The sequence below is a fragment of the Hippoglossus hippoglossus genome, chromosome 24 (genome assembly GCF_009819705.1).
Source record: "Hippoglossus hippoglossus isolate fHipHip1 chromosome 24, fHipHip1.pri, whole genome shotgun sequence".
Classification (NCBI taxonomy): domain Eukaryota; kingdom Metazoa; phylum Chordata; class Actinopteri; order Pleuronectiformes; family Pleuronectidae; genus Hippoglossus; species Hippoglossus hippoglossus.
The window spans coordinates 18101178-18117638 of record NC_047174.1 but is presented as its reverse complement, the minus strand read 5'-3'; the positions used below and the strand labels follow the sequence as shown (position 1 = coordinate 18117638).

At 41.9% G+C, this 16461-nt stretch overlaps 1 protein-coding gene across 6 annotated transcripts in view; it reads left to right on the top strand.

The window, feature by feature from the left end:
* Positions 1-16461, top strand: part of enah (ENAH actin regulator) — a 125929-nt gene that overhangs the window by 56039 nt on the left and 53429 nt on the right. For all 6 annotated transcript variants that reach the window (XM_034579279.1, XM_034579275.1, XM_034579274.1 and 3 more), the window contains exons 2-3: positions 6140-6305; positions 9077-9254. In XM_034579279.1, coding sequence (XP_034435170.1) covers positions 6140-6305; positions 9077-9254 — 344 coding nt within the window. The remainder of the gene's footprint in view (positions 1-6139; positions 6306-9076; positions 9255-16461) is intronic.

Below are 16461 nucleotides of genomic sequence, written 5' to 3'. Positions count from 1 at the left end.
ATGTAATTTATTTTTAATGTAGTCTTTGGGCTGTGGAAGGAAACCAGAGGAAACCCACACAGTGAGGGAAAAGATACAAAATACACGTAAAGCAGTCACTGCACCACCATGTCGTCCTCATTATGAAAACCCAATCTGGTTGCAATTATGTTTTCCACAAAACATATTCACTGCTGCAGTTTAGTTGCACTGAAACATCTTTATGTAGGAAACGGGGTCGTTTTGTTAATCTTGTCTGTATCGAGTGAAACAGAGGAAACGGAAGAGGTGAATGAGAGAATGGCACTATAATAGCAACCAGCTGATTGAGCTGATGGAGCAGCTGAAAAGCTGACAGTGTCAGTGATCACATAGGAAACCATGAGAGGAAACATTCTGTTCTGTTCAGGCACACCCCCATTCAAAAGAAAAACTGAGAGTTGAATGAACTGTGTAAGTACTGTAGCTTGTTTTCGACGCTTTCAGCAGATTGTAGCCGGTAAAGAAAGATCCCACAGCTCTGACACAAAGACTCTGGATTACAGGGCAAATCTCGGCATGTGGTCTTCAGTGTGTTATGGACAGAATACTTTATATAACGACAACAAACGGACGCATTCATAGACTCTGCTATAACAACAGTAGCTTTATTGAGACTGTGAATGACAAATTGATTTATCAGGCATTTTTCTCATTTCATTAATTTACTACATTGGCAGATCAATGACATTTCAGACTGTAGTTAAAATTCATCATAGTTTCCCTGAGCCCGAGGTGTCGTCCTCACTAGCTTGTGTTGTGCGACCAATAATCAAAAACCCCCAAATAGTCCGTTTACTATTTTGACAAAAAGAACCAGCAAAGCGGCATTTGTGACTTTAGAAGCTGAAACAAGTGGATATTGGGACATTTTGCTCTTTGGTGCAATTATCATAATTTCTGCTTAATAATCCATCTTTTTTAAGTAGTTAATCTTCAGCCAAACGCTTTATAAAATTTGTTCTGTAGTTTTTGCCTAATCCTGTAAACAGACAATTAGACAGACAAGCAACAATGAAAACATAACCCCCTTGGTATTAGTGTAGACACTGAAGTTAAGGTATCAGAGTCTGTATCAGGAGAGAAAAGGTCTAATTGTTGCAGTCCAGAAACCTCAGTCCCACCAGGTCAAGGTTTTAAAGGAGTGTTTGTGTCCTTCAGCTGTACTGGACATTCAGCCTTCATTACATCCTGTACAGGATGTATCAAAGGTTCGCAAGTATCGGAATAGCTGCAAAAACAAATGCCCGGTGTCCTGTTATGGATGATCAGTAATATTAAAGAGGTCTTTTATTCAGATGATAAATAGATAAAGCGAACAAAACACGATGATTGGATTCTGGAACCAAAAGTTTTCCCAGTGTTAAATGAAAATTAGTTTCTTCCTCATGAATACAGATGTTTGATGAATCTGCCTGGTCGGAAACTCTTATCAGTCTACTAGAGGAACTCTGAGGTCACAGTCAGTGATTCACCACGTTCAGAAGGAGCAGTGTAGCTGGCACGACAAAAATGAAATCATCCTTCATTGCTTGGATTTGTCAAATTGTTTTTGGCAGAAACAATGTGTGAGATATTAGACTCACCCTTTTTCGGTTTTGTTTCTATTTTTAGACAAGCCGGTTGCCTGGTTACGTAACTTTGGCCCATCAGCAATGAAATTAGTCATAATTTCCATCCATAGTAGTGATGCAGCGAGTTGGTACAATCAGACAATGTGTCACGGATGTCCCGCCTGGCCTTTTGTGTTTGTGTTCTTTACTGGGGTCAAGAACACCTAACTTTACATATAATATAACAATATATAACAATAAATTCATCCTCTTCCTCCAGTCGTTAGACCGATTAATCTGCTTCGCCCTTTTTCCAGGAGCATCACAGATAAAAATACATCTCTCTACCCTCTGTCCACCCACACTCTGCTCCCTCACCCTGTGCCACACCCCACCTGATCTTTGCAGGGTGTGACATCATGGCAGCGAAGCCCCAGGAACCGCTTTGTTCCTCTTTGAAGTCAGAACCGTTCTAAACTCAGATCCTCATTAACATTAATGAAGGAGATGAAAATAGACTCATCTCATATCCTGTTATCCATTCCTGTTCTTGTCACATCTGAAGATAGTTAGTGTGTGTGTGTGTGTGTGTGTGTGTGTGTGTGTGTGTGTGTGTGTGTGTGTGTGTGTGTGTGTGTGTGTGTGTGTGTGTGTGTGTGTGTGTGTGTGTGTGTGTGTGTGTGTGTGTGTTCTTGAATGAATGGTCAACAGGTACATCCACCTTTTAACAGGCAAGTCATGTCCACATGTGTAAATGTATTAAGGAGTTTATGGTCTCAATCGCTATAGTTTCATGTCTTCTTCATTACAGCATTTTGTAAATGATGGTCCCATTTAGAGCAAATAAAATGCATCGGGGTAGGGACACCATCCAGCTGGTACTGTCCAATGGGTGCAGGTTGCTGGTAGGCGTGTAGTGTCCATGAGCTCTCATTAGTACATTAACATACATTTACAATTGAACTGGTCTTTAATTGATTTTACAGATTGTTTTAATAAATATTTATGCGTGTTCTTCAGTAATAATAAGCAACATAACACTTAAGTGATGCTATCGGAAACTGGAGAAACTGCCGCACTTGTGTAGCATCTCTGTGGGTGCATAGTTTTTGGGGGAGAATGTAAAGGCTTCATTGCAGTTCCAAGCTGGAAACATCCAATGTTGTGATCATGATAAGTTTCTTATCATATAAAACCACCATATGGACACATTAACAAAATGAAACACTTGATTTTCACTTCACTTCATTAACACAGTTGAGACGGTACAGATGTTGGTAATAAAGGGCTACTCAAGCTCATCCGATTGGTCTGTTTGGTTATGCCAGACAAAAAGATTCACTGTTCTTGGCAGAGGAACACCACTTCCTGTAGACACGCTGACATGGAGCTTGGCAGCAGCGTTGGCTCAGTGGAGAGAGAGAGTGAAGTAGGGGGGCAGCTGATGTGCTCAGAGGAAGGGTTAACAGGGAGACGAGGGGGGTCAACGAGTCTAGATTACACCACTCAAGTACTCAACAAGGGGAAATCCACATTTCCGTGTGATTGACTGACATCATACCCCCGTGGGGGCTGCAGACACAAAGGACCGATGCATAAGCACGCAAAAGCTTGATGAGGAATGTAATGATCTCGATGAGGCATGGTAATGAAAGTGAAAGATAAGATATGTCATGTCTGCTGCTCTCTGTGCTCCACTGATACGTTTTAAGAGGATTTTTTCTCCGTGTATGTGGCATGTTGCATGTGTTGCTCTTGCAGCCGCCACATTTTCTGCTTCTCATCACTCTTTGGGAGGAATATTTCCGGCTTGTAGCTCACAGCAGTTGTAAAGAAGAGGAAAAACCCCGGAGCCTTCAGCTGAATCACACACACTTATAATCACCCTCCACACGAGCGCAGACCGCAGTGCATTCACCGCACAAAAATGTACAGTTTACAAGTGTGCACGCTAGTGCTGATTTTGTCAGCTATTTTTAGAAAGTCTGTTTAGCTTATCATTGCAGCATAGTATGGCTGGTCAACAGGAGTGTTTCAGGAGCTTGAGAGTGTCGTCCACTAAACAGAAGGTCGGTGGTTTGATCCCCAGCTCCTCCAATCTGCATTCCTGTCCAAGTGTTCCTGTGCAAGACACTGAAGCCCAACTTACCCCGGCTGTGCAGACGGTGTGAGTGATGTGTGATAGAAAAAGCTCTGGGTGAAGAATTGCTGTATGAGTGTGTGTCAATGGGTGAATGTGACTTGTACTGTAGAGTGCATTGAGGGGGCGATAAGACTGGAAAAGCTCTATATAAATACAGTCCAGTTACTTATATTACCCCAGACATGTCATCCTCATCATCCTCATCATCATCTCAGCTTATATAAAATCTGACTGGTTTCTTCTATTCTGGATGGTTTTACTTGCTTGCCCAAGCATCCCTGTGTCTGAATCTACAGAGAAACAGAAAAGAAAATCCTGGTTGTGGAGGTGGAGCTCTCTTCACTTCACTGTCGTCAGAAACAAATTATATCAGTTTGACCTTCCTGATTATGACCTACACCTTTTAAAGTACAGTGTAGAGACCTGATTGCTGCTCTGAGCCTTTTGCGAGAAATAAAAATAAATGCAAAATCCTTTAGAGACATGAGGTTTAATAATGTGCCTGTGGAATATGTAGAAATCCTCTGGCTGAGCAGTGAGTCATGAATTAATGATCCTGCCTTCATTTCTTTTCTCCACTATACCAGCTAGCACCAGCTCCTGTCTGTTTCTAGTCACAGACAAGTTATGGACCAAGATGTAAACTCAGCGTCCACACACCTTTGTGGGAAAAGCCTAGACATTGAGGCGTAATGTAAGTTTGTCAGCTGCTGCAGAGTGTTAACCCAGTTTCAGCTTCTCTAATCATAATGAAGCACATTAGCAGAGGTGTGAACGTGAGTGTGAAAGCTGGATGCTGGTGATGACGGTGTGGATATGGATACACACTGTACAGTACATGCGGGTGTCTCCTTGAGCCTGGTACAAGAACGGAATGCACACAGGAGATAAATGTTTCAGAGCTGTTTCAAGAAGATCCTGTGTTTTTTTCCACCCGGATAGAGACGCATATTAAGTAGCTTTGGAGACTGTTTGCACTGGAGTGTCTGGATGTGAATGTGTTCATACTGACATTTAGTTTCACTTTTCAGTGTCGACCCTCCATTTTTTGTCCAACCTCAATACGGATGTATTTATAGGAACATAAGGTGGGAGTCTTATAGCCCATTTACACTCTGATACAGTAAGGCTTGACCACATGAGAGTGCACGTGTGATGCACTCAAGATGCATTAAAGACCTTGGGTGGTTTGGCAGAGGTCGTCAGGGACACTTTGTGACCACACTGAACACAAGTGTAAATGCAATTGTGTTGTCAGTCCCCATATAACAACTACGTGGGCGAAAATGATGATGATGATGTTTTTCATTTCGGGCTAGAGTGGTCACACTGCCTGCGTGAGACACGCCTGAGCACGGGTCTCGCCTACTTTCTCCACGTGCCACGAGCAGCTCAAGGCAAAACAGTGAAAATGACCTTTCACTGGAGTGTCAATGTTTGTCTGTCAAATGTGTCACAAGCCTAAATATTTGCAGCACTTCCTGTTTCTAAGTAAAAGCACTTTAGTGCACTCTCCATTCATTTGTTTGATAAAGGTTATTATTAGTACGGCTTCATTACGTAGAGTCCTGGCATTTAGTTCAGTAAATAGGCTTAATTTTATAGAGGAAATATAGATGTCATACCACAGACATCATGTAGCAGCTGTGCAGCAGACCTCTGCTAACAACAGACGTGCACGTGATGCAGCAGATCAGTGACGCAGCCATCACGTGCTGCACATGCACCCAGTGTGGCCCATGCATCAACAAGTAAACACATGAAACAGTCCTCTCCTCAGTCCTCAACTATAGACCTTTTTCAAGAAACTCGCGGTGAAGATGAGATCAATCGAAAAGCAAGCAAACACAATAACGCAGTGTCACGGCTGGCTAATATAATCTTCTTGTGCTTTGTTCCGTTTTGGACCTTGAAAAATGAGAAGAAGATGTGACATGAGCCTGATAGAGTAATGCCATATTCACATATTACACACTGGAGACTCATAGTATTAGTATGCGTCTGAATAGAAGTAGATTTATCCACCTGTCGTTTCCCCCTGGCCCCTCTTCACTGATTTTTCTGAATCTCTCCTCCTGTTTCTTTCTTTTCCCCTCTCTCTTTATGTACTATTCAAGTTGTCAGTATTGCAGTGATGTACAGAGATTCATATCTCCGAGCTGCTTTCTTCTCACCTGTTTTCCCCTCGGTTTTGCTCTGGTATCAGCAGTTTTAGCAGAAGTCATGCAATGAATAATTGACTGGTTCCCTCCCTGCAGTCTGTCACATCCTCTTGCACAGCAGCCCAGTGCTCACATCATGGATGTAGTAACACACACCGCACACATTGATGGGATAGAGTAGAATATATATGTAAGTTATTAATGTGTTTTCTATGGGTGAATAGTATATAATGATTTTTTGTCTCTGTCTCCTGTCCATACAGTGAACAGAGTATCTGCCAGGCGCGAGCCGCTGTCATGGTGTACGACGATGCCAATAAGAAGTGGGTCCCAGCTGGGGGTTCCACTGGCTTCAGCAGAGTCCACATCTACCACCACACAGGCAACAATGCCTTCCGCGTGGTGGGACGCAAGATCCAAGATCATCAGGTCAGTGCATCAAACAAAGAACCTGCACGCACATTGAACCCTGTTTGCCTAATGCATGAAGTCAGCTGGAGCTTTTTTATTTACAGTGGACAGTTCAGTTTAGTGAGTTAATAAAATATTCCAAAAGATTAAAAAAAGTTGTTTGTATTGATGCCTTTTGCTTGTTAAAGTACACTGAGACTGGAGCTGTGCCACTGTCGGGGAGAAAAATGGCCTTTTGAAAGGGGAACTGACATGGAAATTAAATATAATGGCTGCAAGATCGACACACACACACACACACAAACAAAAAAGCTGACCTTCGACTGAGCCACTTTTGAATCATGAATCTTGACCCTATATCTAGTGGATGTCAGCACATCCCGGTGACTGTTAAGCTTCTTCCTAAGCACACACTCACACTCACAGAAAAGCTTCAATATGAACACATTCCCCTATAGTCACAAACTACAGATTCCTGGAAGGTGGAGGAAGCTTAGATGAGCTCACAGCTTGACAGCAGCCATAAGCAGGTGTGATGCACTGTGGGTATGACTGTGTGCTCTGCATGTATGTTATATCTTGTGCACAGAGGCTTCACCGCAAAATACAGCTAGTAGCTTTTGAATGAAGAGGAGAATTAGAGACACACGGCTTACCTGTGTGTTTTTGTGTGTGTGTGTAATGCATTCCTCCTGTGAGATGACACATGCTGTCTCTGCAAAAGTAAAATAAAATGGGCTTCCATTTTATCTCAGACTAAGACTAAATTAAAAATAACAGACAAAGTTAAAAAACGAGTATGCAGGGTGCAGAAGTGCAGAGCAGAAGACTGCTGTTGTCACAGCCCTGCAGTTTCTGGTGTTCCCACTCTGTCTCCAAGAGTCACAGAAGAGTAGTTTGAGGTCTCTCTCCTTGGCTGTCTGCCCAGGACACTAAAAACTCCCGATGTTAGCACTGAAGCACCCTAAACACAAGACAGAGTGGATCATAAAGCCCCTTTACAAGCAGGTAAAAATGATAATTTACCACATTATCAGCTCCAGTGTTTATGTTTCATTAGACTCTGGGCTTTTGGCGCAACGAGATCAGAGTGTGTGAATTTGTTTTGAATCGTCTAAGAGTTTTTGGAGCAGGCGGACAGAGCTAGTGAGAGCTGAAGATCTTTACTCCTTGATTTTATCTCTATTTGAGCTCCTGGGCCACAAATCTCAGGTTAGCTTGGCTGTCACATACACTTCCCCAAACCTTTTCCAAACTGGTATTTAATGTCAGTTAATGCTCTCAGCACAGCTAAACAGGACGAAGATGCATTCTGTCATGGTGATGCTAAAAATGCATTATTTACTAGCCAGTATGGTTGTGAAGTATTCACATTTGAATTGCTCTGGTACTGGTATGTGGAATTCACACCAGTACCCAACAGTAGGCCTACCTGTTTTAATACTTCACTCCCTTGGTTTAACATGTGCATTTTCTGTAATGTTTGGTAATATCGTGGTGTAATATCTCCCCTTAAATACTATGCATTTAACTTTTCATACTAATGTTATAATGACAAATATTCTTTTAGCAAAATAAATAGCATGTTGAGAAGGCGTTTAAGACACATCAATTGGCAAATTTAAGTAAAAAGGCTAAGTTAACATCAACCAAGTCAAACTCCGTTATCTCACACAACAACTCAATTTACTGGGATAATTAGTCACCTAAAGATGTCAATGAAGTCGTTGATGACACATTTTTTCATTTATCATTGTCCATGGAGAGTTCAGCTTCTTTTCTGCTGACTGTGACAGTTGAAGGGACTTTTTCAGTCCATCAAACACGATTCACTCGTCACCTTTTAGACACACTTTGTCTGCCCATGAGATTCCTCAGGTTAAATGTTGCCCTGGCCAGCTTTAGGATTTTGCATCACAAATTTTACAGTGATAGTTGTCAGCATGACTCTTGGAAAGTGGTACCCACTTTTGGCTCATCATTACCCCGATATATTCACCTTGGCTACATCCACACTACTATGTTTTCCTTTGAATACGCAACCTGATTTAGATTGAAAACTCCGGGGATGTATTCTAATCTTGACGGGTAGAAACAGAGATGTTTGACAACTATGATGTAGACACTCACAACCTTTTGCTGATTGGGTCTTTTCAGTCACGATGTAGCTTTTGCCGATCTGTCAGGCTCCTATCACATTAACCCCTTCCGGAAGAGAACAACCAACATTAGGTTCGGCTGCCAGTGTAGAACGCAACATGGATATTCAATTGCAAGCGTTACTGACCCTGTTGTCTTTGCTAACAGCTGTTGTGCAGTTAATTCTGCATTTTACAATGATACAACTGTTCACATGTGTAGGAGACAAGCTGTTATTAAAGAAATTCCTGTTCACACGGGCACGTGCATATCCACTGTACATGACTTGTCAAGGGATATATACGTTTTAGGGTTAGGGTTAGTATGGACGGTGATTAACACTGATACAGAGCCAAAACACTTGTGTGTACTGGGATCTATTTAGATAAAAATTGATTTTTCAAACAAAAACGTAGTAGCTGGATGTAGCCCAAACAAGCTAGGTGAAGATGTAGTGCTTGCTCATTGTGGGAACTGTTGGGTGTCTCTACAGTTTTTAAGGTGTCGACCTTATGAAAGTAAAGTAAAGTGATAATGTACAAATAAGATTGAATTGAATCAATTCAGTCAATACCGTAAAAAGTTGGGTATCAAAGCCAGCCCAAGCCAATCTAAAGAATGTTTCCCTTTTTCTTCCCTCGTGTCTCCAGGTGGTGATAAACTGTGCAATCCCCAAGGGTCTGAAGTACAACCAGGCCACTCAGACCTTCCACCAGTGGCGTGACTCCAGACAGGTCTATGGCCTCAACTTTGGCAGCAAGGAGGACGCCAACGTATTTGCCAGCGCCATGATGCACGCCCTGGAGGTGCTCAACTCCCAGGACTCTGGTAAGACTGACTTTTACAATACATGGCCTACAGGGGAAAAGTTGTTTTTGTGTGTGTGTGTGATTCACAACTGTGGGACACTTGGTATATATGGGTCATATGCATCTTGTTTTGTTTGTATAGTGCTGTTCAGCCACTGTCTTTATGTTTTCAGTTGTGACCTGCTAATGACTTGCATAGGAAAATTAGCTTTTAATATTATACATGGTCGCTTGCAAAAAAATAAATAGCTAGAGTCAAGCCTGGTTGCTTTATCACCAGTGGACGTGCATTTTAAATTGTGGATCATCAACCAAACAATGTCGAGCCACCAGATATGTGTACATGTTCTATGTATATATACATACATGGAACATATTTTTCTCTCCCTGCCGTCCCAACCTTGGCCTCCAAAGCAGCAGATTTGTAATATGACAAAACAAGATTGAGGCTGGTTGGATTTACATGAACTGGATAATTGAGCATTAAATTGAAGTTGTTGCTGCAGCTTGAACCCTTACTACCGCTGATAAGTAGCTGGTTTCATTGTTGCTGCGTGTGCTGGAGGAACAGAGTGGACCACACGAGATGGAACATCATTTGAAACATTCAGGATAAAGAAAGACATCTGTCAACAGTGAAAACATGTCTTTTAAGTGAACTAGAGTTACTAATGGGTTTAGCGGAAACAATGATTCGAGTCAATTCCCCACAAAGAGAGAGAGAGAGAGCTGCAGTTACTACAGCCGTGAGTTCCTTTAATCAAAACTTTCATTTGGAGCTGCCTGTCTGAGAGCACAGCAGGCAGCTAATGATAGACGGCTCCTGGTAACAGCATGACTTAATGTGATGATGCATTCTTAGCATCATTGAGCATGATTGGTACTTACATGTGGCAATTCTGAATCTGTAACCTTTTAAATTGAGCATCGATCTAAACGTAAAGGGGACGACGTTCTGGCAAGAGGCTGCCAGTGTACTAAGAGAATCTTAGGAAGGAGTTAGAATTCATGGCCTCACACACAAACACACACACACACACACACACTGTGCTTCCAGTGGTACACCATGACCTTGGCTCTCTGAAACATGCTCTCATTACGAAGCTACATCCTCTGGCTGTGTCTACATTTCATACCTGCCAGAAGGGATGAGAGGAGGAGGAGGAGGGCTGAGGATTTTTACGCAGATGATTGTGTGTTGTCCGTGTGTGTTCCAACAGTGAACAGTGCCCTGCTTGATGCTGATTACTCTCCTCTCCTCAGCCCCCCTCCTGCTTTCTTTTTACTTTGCTGTTTTTAATCCAACAGAGACGCAGCAGAGGTTTTAATTGCAGCCAGTTTGTATGTTTGTGACTCCAGATGCTGACACACATGACCCACAATGCCCCACATCCTTTCCTGTCCTCTCTGTTCCTCTTCTCTCCTCTGCCCACACTCTAATCCCATCCAATAATTAAGATGATAGTCATGCACCTCATTATGCTAAAGGTGCTAACTTTGGTGTGTGTGTGTGTGTGTGTGTGTGTGTGTGTGTGTGTGTGTGTGTGTGTGTGTGTGTGTGTGTGTGTGTGTGTGTGTGTGTGTGTGTGTGTGTGTGTGTGTGTGTGTGTGTGTGTGTGTGTGTGTGGCTTGTTTGTGTGTGAGGATGAGAGACAGAGGGTAAAAGGAACTTGTCTTTAGAAAATTGGGTCATTGCACTATCCAATATCCAATATCCATCCATCCATCTAGTCATTCATCCATTTTCTATATCTCTTATCTTTTGAGCGTCGCAGTCGGAGCTGGAGTCGATCCCAACCGACAACATTCCAACAGTTGAGGTTGACAAATAGAAAATATATAGAAATAATGTAATATGCCTCTGTGACAACAGTACATAGATTCAAGCTACACTAATCAATCTTTTTGAACGGGGGTTAAATGATTTGTACAATTTCATTTGGAAGGACAAAGTGAAAGATTCTGAAGTTCACCTCGGTTTTATAGGCTAGAGCAGGGGTCTTCAACATTTATCAGGCCAAGGACCCCCAAACTGATGGAGAGATGGAGCAGGGACCCCCTACTATATATATTGTATAAAATTGTGTTTTATATTAAACTGGGCCTAGTGCCATGAATAAACATAGCTACCCTGTTGTTGTGCATTCAATACGAAGCTATTCAAATAATACACAGAAACATAACGTCTTCTGCCTCCATTTATCCGTCCGCTACAATATGTTGGATTCATGTTAATGTGTATTTAAAGACATTTCAATTTGTGGGAAAATTTTTTTTTAATTGTCTAATCAACCCAAAATTTGGTGGACCCCCTGTTGAAGACCTCTGGGCTAGAGCATTTTATAACCTTTAACCTATCAGCGTCCTGCACGGGTCCACTTTTGCAAACCTGCTCAGTACCCCTTAACTGCAATCATCTCCAAATCAAATCTGGACCCATCAGTACATATGACCCGTGACCTGTTATTAAACACACACGCTACATACACAGTCACTCACATCAAATGGGTTATGTCCTCCTTGTCCTCCTGTTTCTGTGGTTGAGTTGTGTTCTTGGAAAAGTATCTGAATAGTCGAGGGACCTGTACTTCTGCAGCTGTCAATGTGTTTTCTCAGTGACAACGAGCCTAGCTTATTGTGGCCATAAAGGCTAATACATTGTGGCACATTTTACAAGCAGCAAAGCCACTGAGAACAAATTCACCACTGGATATTTCTGTCTTTATGTGATCTATTTTGATGCTCCAGCTAGTTTTGTCATAGGCGTTGTCATAGGTTTTCACAATAAAACAAATCCTTCCGGCTGAGTAAGTTTAATAAAAGCTGATCTAGATGTTTGCCGTGCTGCCCACCAATGTTTATATTACATTTTTACCCATGACCGTACTTGTGTATTTATATGAATATATTTTTTGTTACACTACTTTTTTGGAAGGCTACCCATCCTGCAGGTAACCGACCTGGTGCAGGACTCTACCTGTTGACACATTTTTTCCCACCTGCAACACTCCCATATATTCCCAATATACACTCCTCCGCACGACAGACAGAGACAAAGTAAGCAACAAGCTGAAGAACACAGAGTGAAGCTTTTAGTCAAAGAGCCTGATCCTCAGCAGCGGGTGTAGACTGAGAGAGAACAAACGCAGAGAGTCGATGTTGGACAATAAGTTATACAAGGTGACCAGAACGTTTTTACCGCTTGTCAGTTTTAGAGGAAAAAGAACAAGTCTTTAAAGGATCAGTGTGTAGAATTTAGTGACATCTAGTGGTGAAGTTGCATGTTGCAGCTGAATACCCCTCACCTCACATTCCCCTTTCAAACATGAAAGAGAACCTGTGGTAGCCTTCAGTAGCATCAACTGAGAGACAATCTCTCAGTTGTTTGACTTGGAACTAAATCTTTGTATCATCACTCAGCTTACACATCGTATTGTTTTCCTGTGCTGTGTTATACAGGCAGGAGACACAGCTAAGAAGTGCTTTTTTCTCTCTGTATAAAATTCTTATTGTTGTAACAGTAATGACTTTGATTCATGTTTCAAATTGGCTCCTTGAATCTGAGGGTATTTGAGGTGGTGCAGGAACACATCTGGTAAAAGCTTTAAATGCTTTGTTCTCAGCTTGTTCTTCTGCACTCAAGTGGCCAGCTTTGCACATGTTGAACCGTGTTTAGCAAAAGCATATTTGTGTTTCAGTACTTGAAATAAGAATTGAGTAGAAATTGATGCTTTTTTCTATTTAGTTGCATAAAACCAATAGAAGAAAAATAATTTTGAATCTGATTTAAATCTTTATATCAGAGATAAAGGACACAGACGCATACTCTTGTGTTTGTTATACCTCTTTTACACCGAAATTAGCAGGTAAATGCAGGTTTTTTTAAAGCTGGAAAACCCACTAAAAAGACTTGTGGAGGAGTTAATATTGAATTTTCCCTGGTTTGTTATGTTGCGTTCGATAATCAACGTTGCAAATTGTTCTCAAGATGTAAAAAACATACACAAGTGTTCACGATTCATGCCGTTGAGCGGAAAAAGTGCAGCGTCAGCATCTAGACTGCTAGATGTAGAAATTAGCACGTTCCTCCATGAACCAGGTTTTCATCACTGCCGGTTAGAGCTATTAAAAACCTGTGTCGATGTAGAGTCATTTGACCCAGGAGTGAATGCCAATTGTATCTATTCCCATCTCAGACAAAAGCCAGATGTTTGTTGGTGTTTGCAGGTTTTGTTTGACCAGTGGAAAATGGACTTTAAAGGGACTAGCCTTGGATAAATAGTCTTACACATCAACAGCACAACCTAAAACCTTTCAAAAATAATTTTCTCTTTCTTTGTTTCCTCATCTCTCCTTCTCCTCGCTTCTCGATTTCGATTTTTTAAAGATAGATTTTGGGCACTAAACCCTTTATTGATTGGATATAATTTAAGCGTTTACGGGGTGTAGAGAAAGCGGTGAAAGAAACGCAGCAAAGATCATAAATGATCCTGAACGGCCCGCTGCAGACCATTTTTACCTTTTTAAAAAAATATATATCTCTATCTGCCACTTTCTCATTCATCTCACACTCCGCCTTCCTTGCCTCACTCCTTTCTCTCTCCCTTTGGCCTCACCCCCTGTCTCAGCGGTTCAGTCAGCTGCCTACAGAAGCCACAGGAAGGTGACAGGGATTCCCCTTTCACCCCACTGTTTTGCTAATATATTTGTGTCCTGACAGCTGCTCCCGGTGTGGCGTCTATTCCGGTCCGAGTCATCTGTGGACTTGACAATCCTCCCCGGCACACAGAGGTTCACCCTCCATCACTCACTCAGTGGGTGTTAAAGCCCTGCCACACGAGCGAGGGTCAGGTCACTTATTTTAGACGTGCATTTGTTGTACGTGGTGATATGTGCTGTGTGAATGATAAAGTGGAAGCTTTTAATAATCCTTGTGATGTCTTCCCTGTGATGCTTGTATGTGCCAGCAGCTCTGTTTGGACTTCACATGGAAGCTGCTGTTGGTTTGACTTGTTTTTGTGAATCTCTCGAGTCACATAGACAGAAAGTGCAGTGAGTGCTTTAGCCACCTAAGCTTTCCTGTTCATGGTTTACAGGAACAGCTCGATAATCATTGGAGACGTACAGTAAATCACACCTCGGTCAGTCCGAGCCAGAGAGGACAGTTTAAATGGAACAAGACAAACAGCTGGATGAGCATAGTAATGGCCTCTCTTAGATAGCTTCTTATTTTATATTTACAGTCGTCTTCACTTTATTGGCCCGATTTGGATCCTGTTCTTTACTCTTGGCGAGTCCCTGCTCTTCTCCTCAGCCTGAGAGCACTTTTATTATCAATTATCAGACTAGAAATATGATTGCTGTTAGGGAGAGTTGAAAGGTACGATGCAGTATAGGGCCATACTGAAGAAGTAAAAAATCTGAGATTTTGCAAATAAAGTCATGATTAATTAAAAAGAAGTCATCATATTACGAGAATAGATAAAATAAAGTAAAAAGATTTCCCGAAATATGCAGAAGGGAGAACCTGAGCTCACTCGAGTTCTTATCTTTCAGATATAACTGACGATGGCCAGGCGACCACTAACTAACATTTACTCCTCCATGAAAGAAACTCCAAATCTGTGTGGTTTTCTTCCATATAGTCCTGATACTTGTGATAATGTGGAGCTGATGAGGCAAAAGTATTTGTGTTATTTGTGATACCTAAACATTTCAACCCAAGTGACACGAATATCACGCCTTTATTCTCAAAATCTCGTTTTTTTCCTTTAAGTTGCTCTAATACTCCACTGTAGAGTGTGGACATATGAATCATTTTAATCTCTTTCTTGGAAGTATTGCGTTTGCTTAATTCTTTTTTTTCTTGAACCAGTTTTTCACTGTACTTGAATAATCCCCTTTCAGCTTTTGTCTTTGTCCGGTTTTCAATGACTCCAGCTTTTGATTATAAAGGCACAGAAGATTTGCAGCTACAAAAACATTTATGCTGTGATCAAAACAGAAGATTATGTGAGAGCAAGAGGATGATGGTGAACTGGTATTTAATAAGGGGCAACTTCTCTTCTCCTCCGCTTCAAGAAGAGTTAATATTCGTACCCGTAACCAATTCAAATCCCACTGGCATGCCACCAAACCTTTTTGAACCATTGTCTTTATAGTGTATTTTTTCATGGCACCCACCCAGTTATGCCCACCCGCATGTGCACGCATGCACTTTACAGCTAAAAATCATTCATCATTCATATCAGTAGACCACAAAGACCTGACCTAAATGAGACGGTCTGGTCTGCGGAGGATTTCCTATTTGGGTCCTGACCAAGTGTCTGTATGTGAACACCGGGGAGTGAGACTTGTATGTATGTAGTCCACACACACACACGGGCGGCTGTGGCTGAGGTGGTAGAGCAGTTGTCCTCTAACCAGAAGGTAGGCGGTTCTATCGCATGCCAAAATGTCCTTGGGCAAGATACTGAACCCCAAATTGCCCCTTATAGAAAAAAAGTGCTGCCCATAGATGCACTGTGTGTGTGAATGGGTGAATGGCAAATTGTACTGGAAAGTGCTTTGAGTGGTCATAAAGACTAGCAAAACCTCTATATAAATACAGACCATTTACCATTTACATATATACAGCATACTGGAGGAGCCGGGTTTCGAATCACAGACTGGTTGGTGGACAGCCCGTTCCACCACCTGAGCCACAGCCACGTTTGCTGACTTTAGAAAGCAGTGTGTGGCAGAATAAACATTCCAACAGGAAGACAGGCGTATTGACAAAATGATATGTTGATATGAGCACTGGTCTGTATCTGGACCACAGTGAGAATTATTGTATCACAACTCTGAGAAATAAGCCTGACACTGATCTGATGTATTCATGTGACGTACCAGTGAATCATAGCATCTCAGCACCATGTGGAAACCAATTCATGATCTTTGCCCTCAGTGACCTGTTTCCCTTTCTCTGATCTTCGCTCTGCTGAGTTACTCCTAATGAAGACGCGCTTCACAAAAACACAAATAAACACAAATAAACAACTAACACGTTGTAGGTCATCTCGTACAGACATCAGACTCTTTGCTCTCCTAAAGGCCTCTCTAATGTGGAGTTGAATATTTCTCTTTAAAGTTCACTTTGACCTAGATAGCCACAGAAGCACTTCCTGAGTATCTCAGCTCAGAGGCTTCAAGTGTGTGAGTCTTCATTGTTAATGTTTTGACAC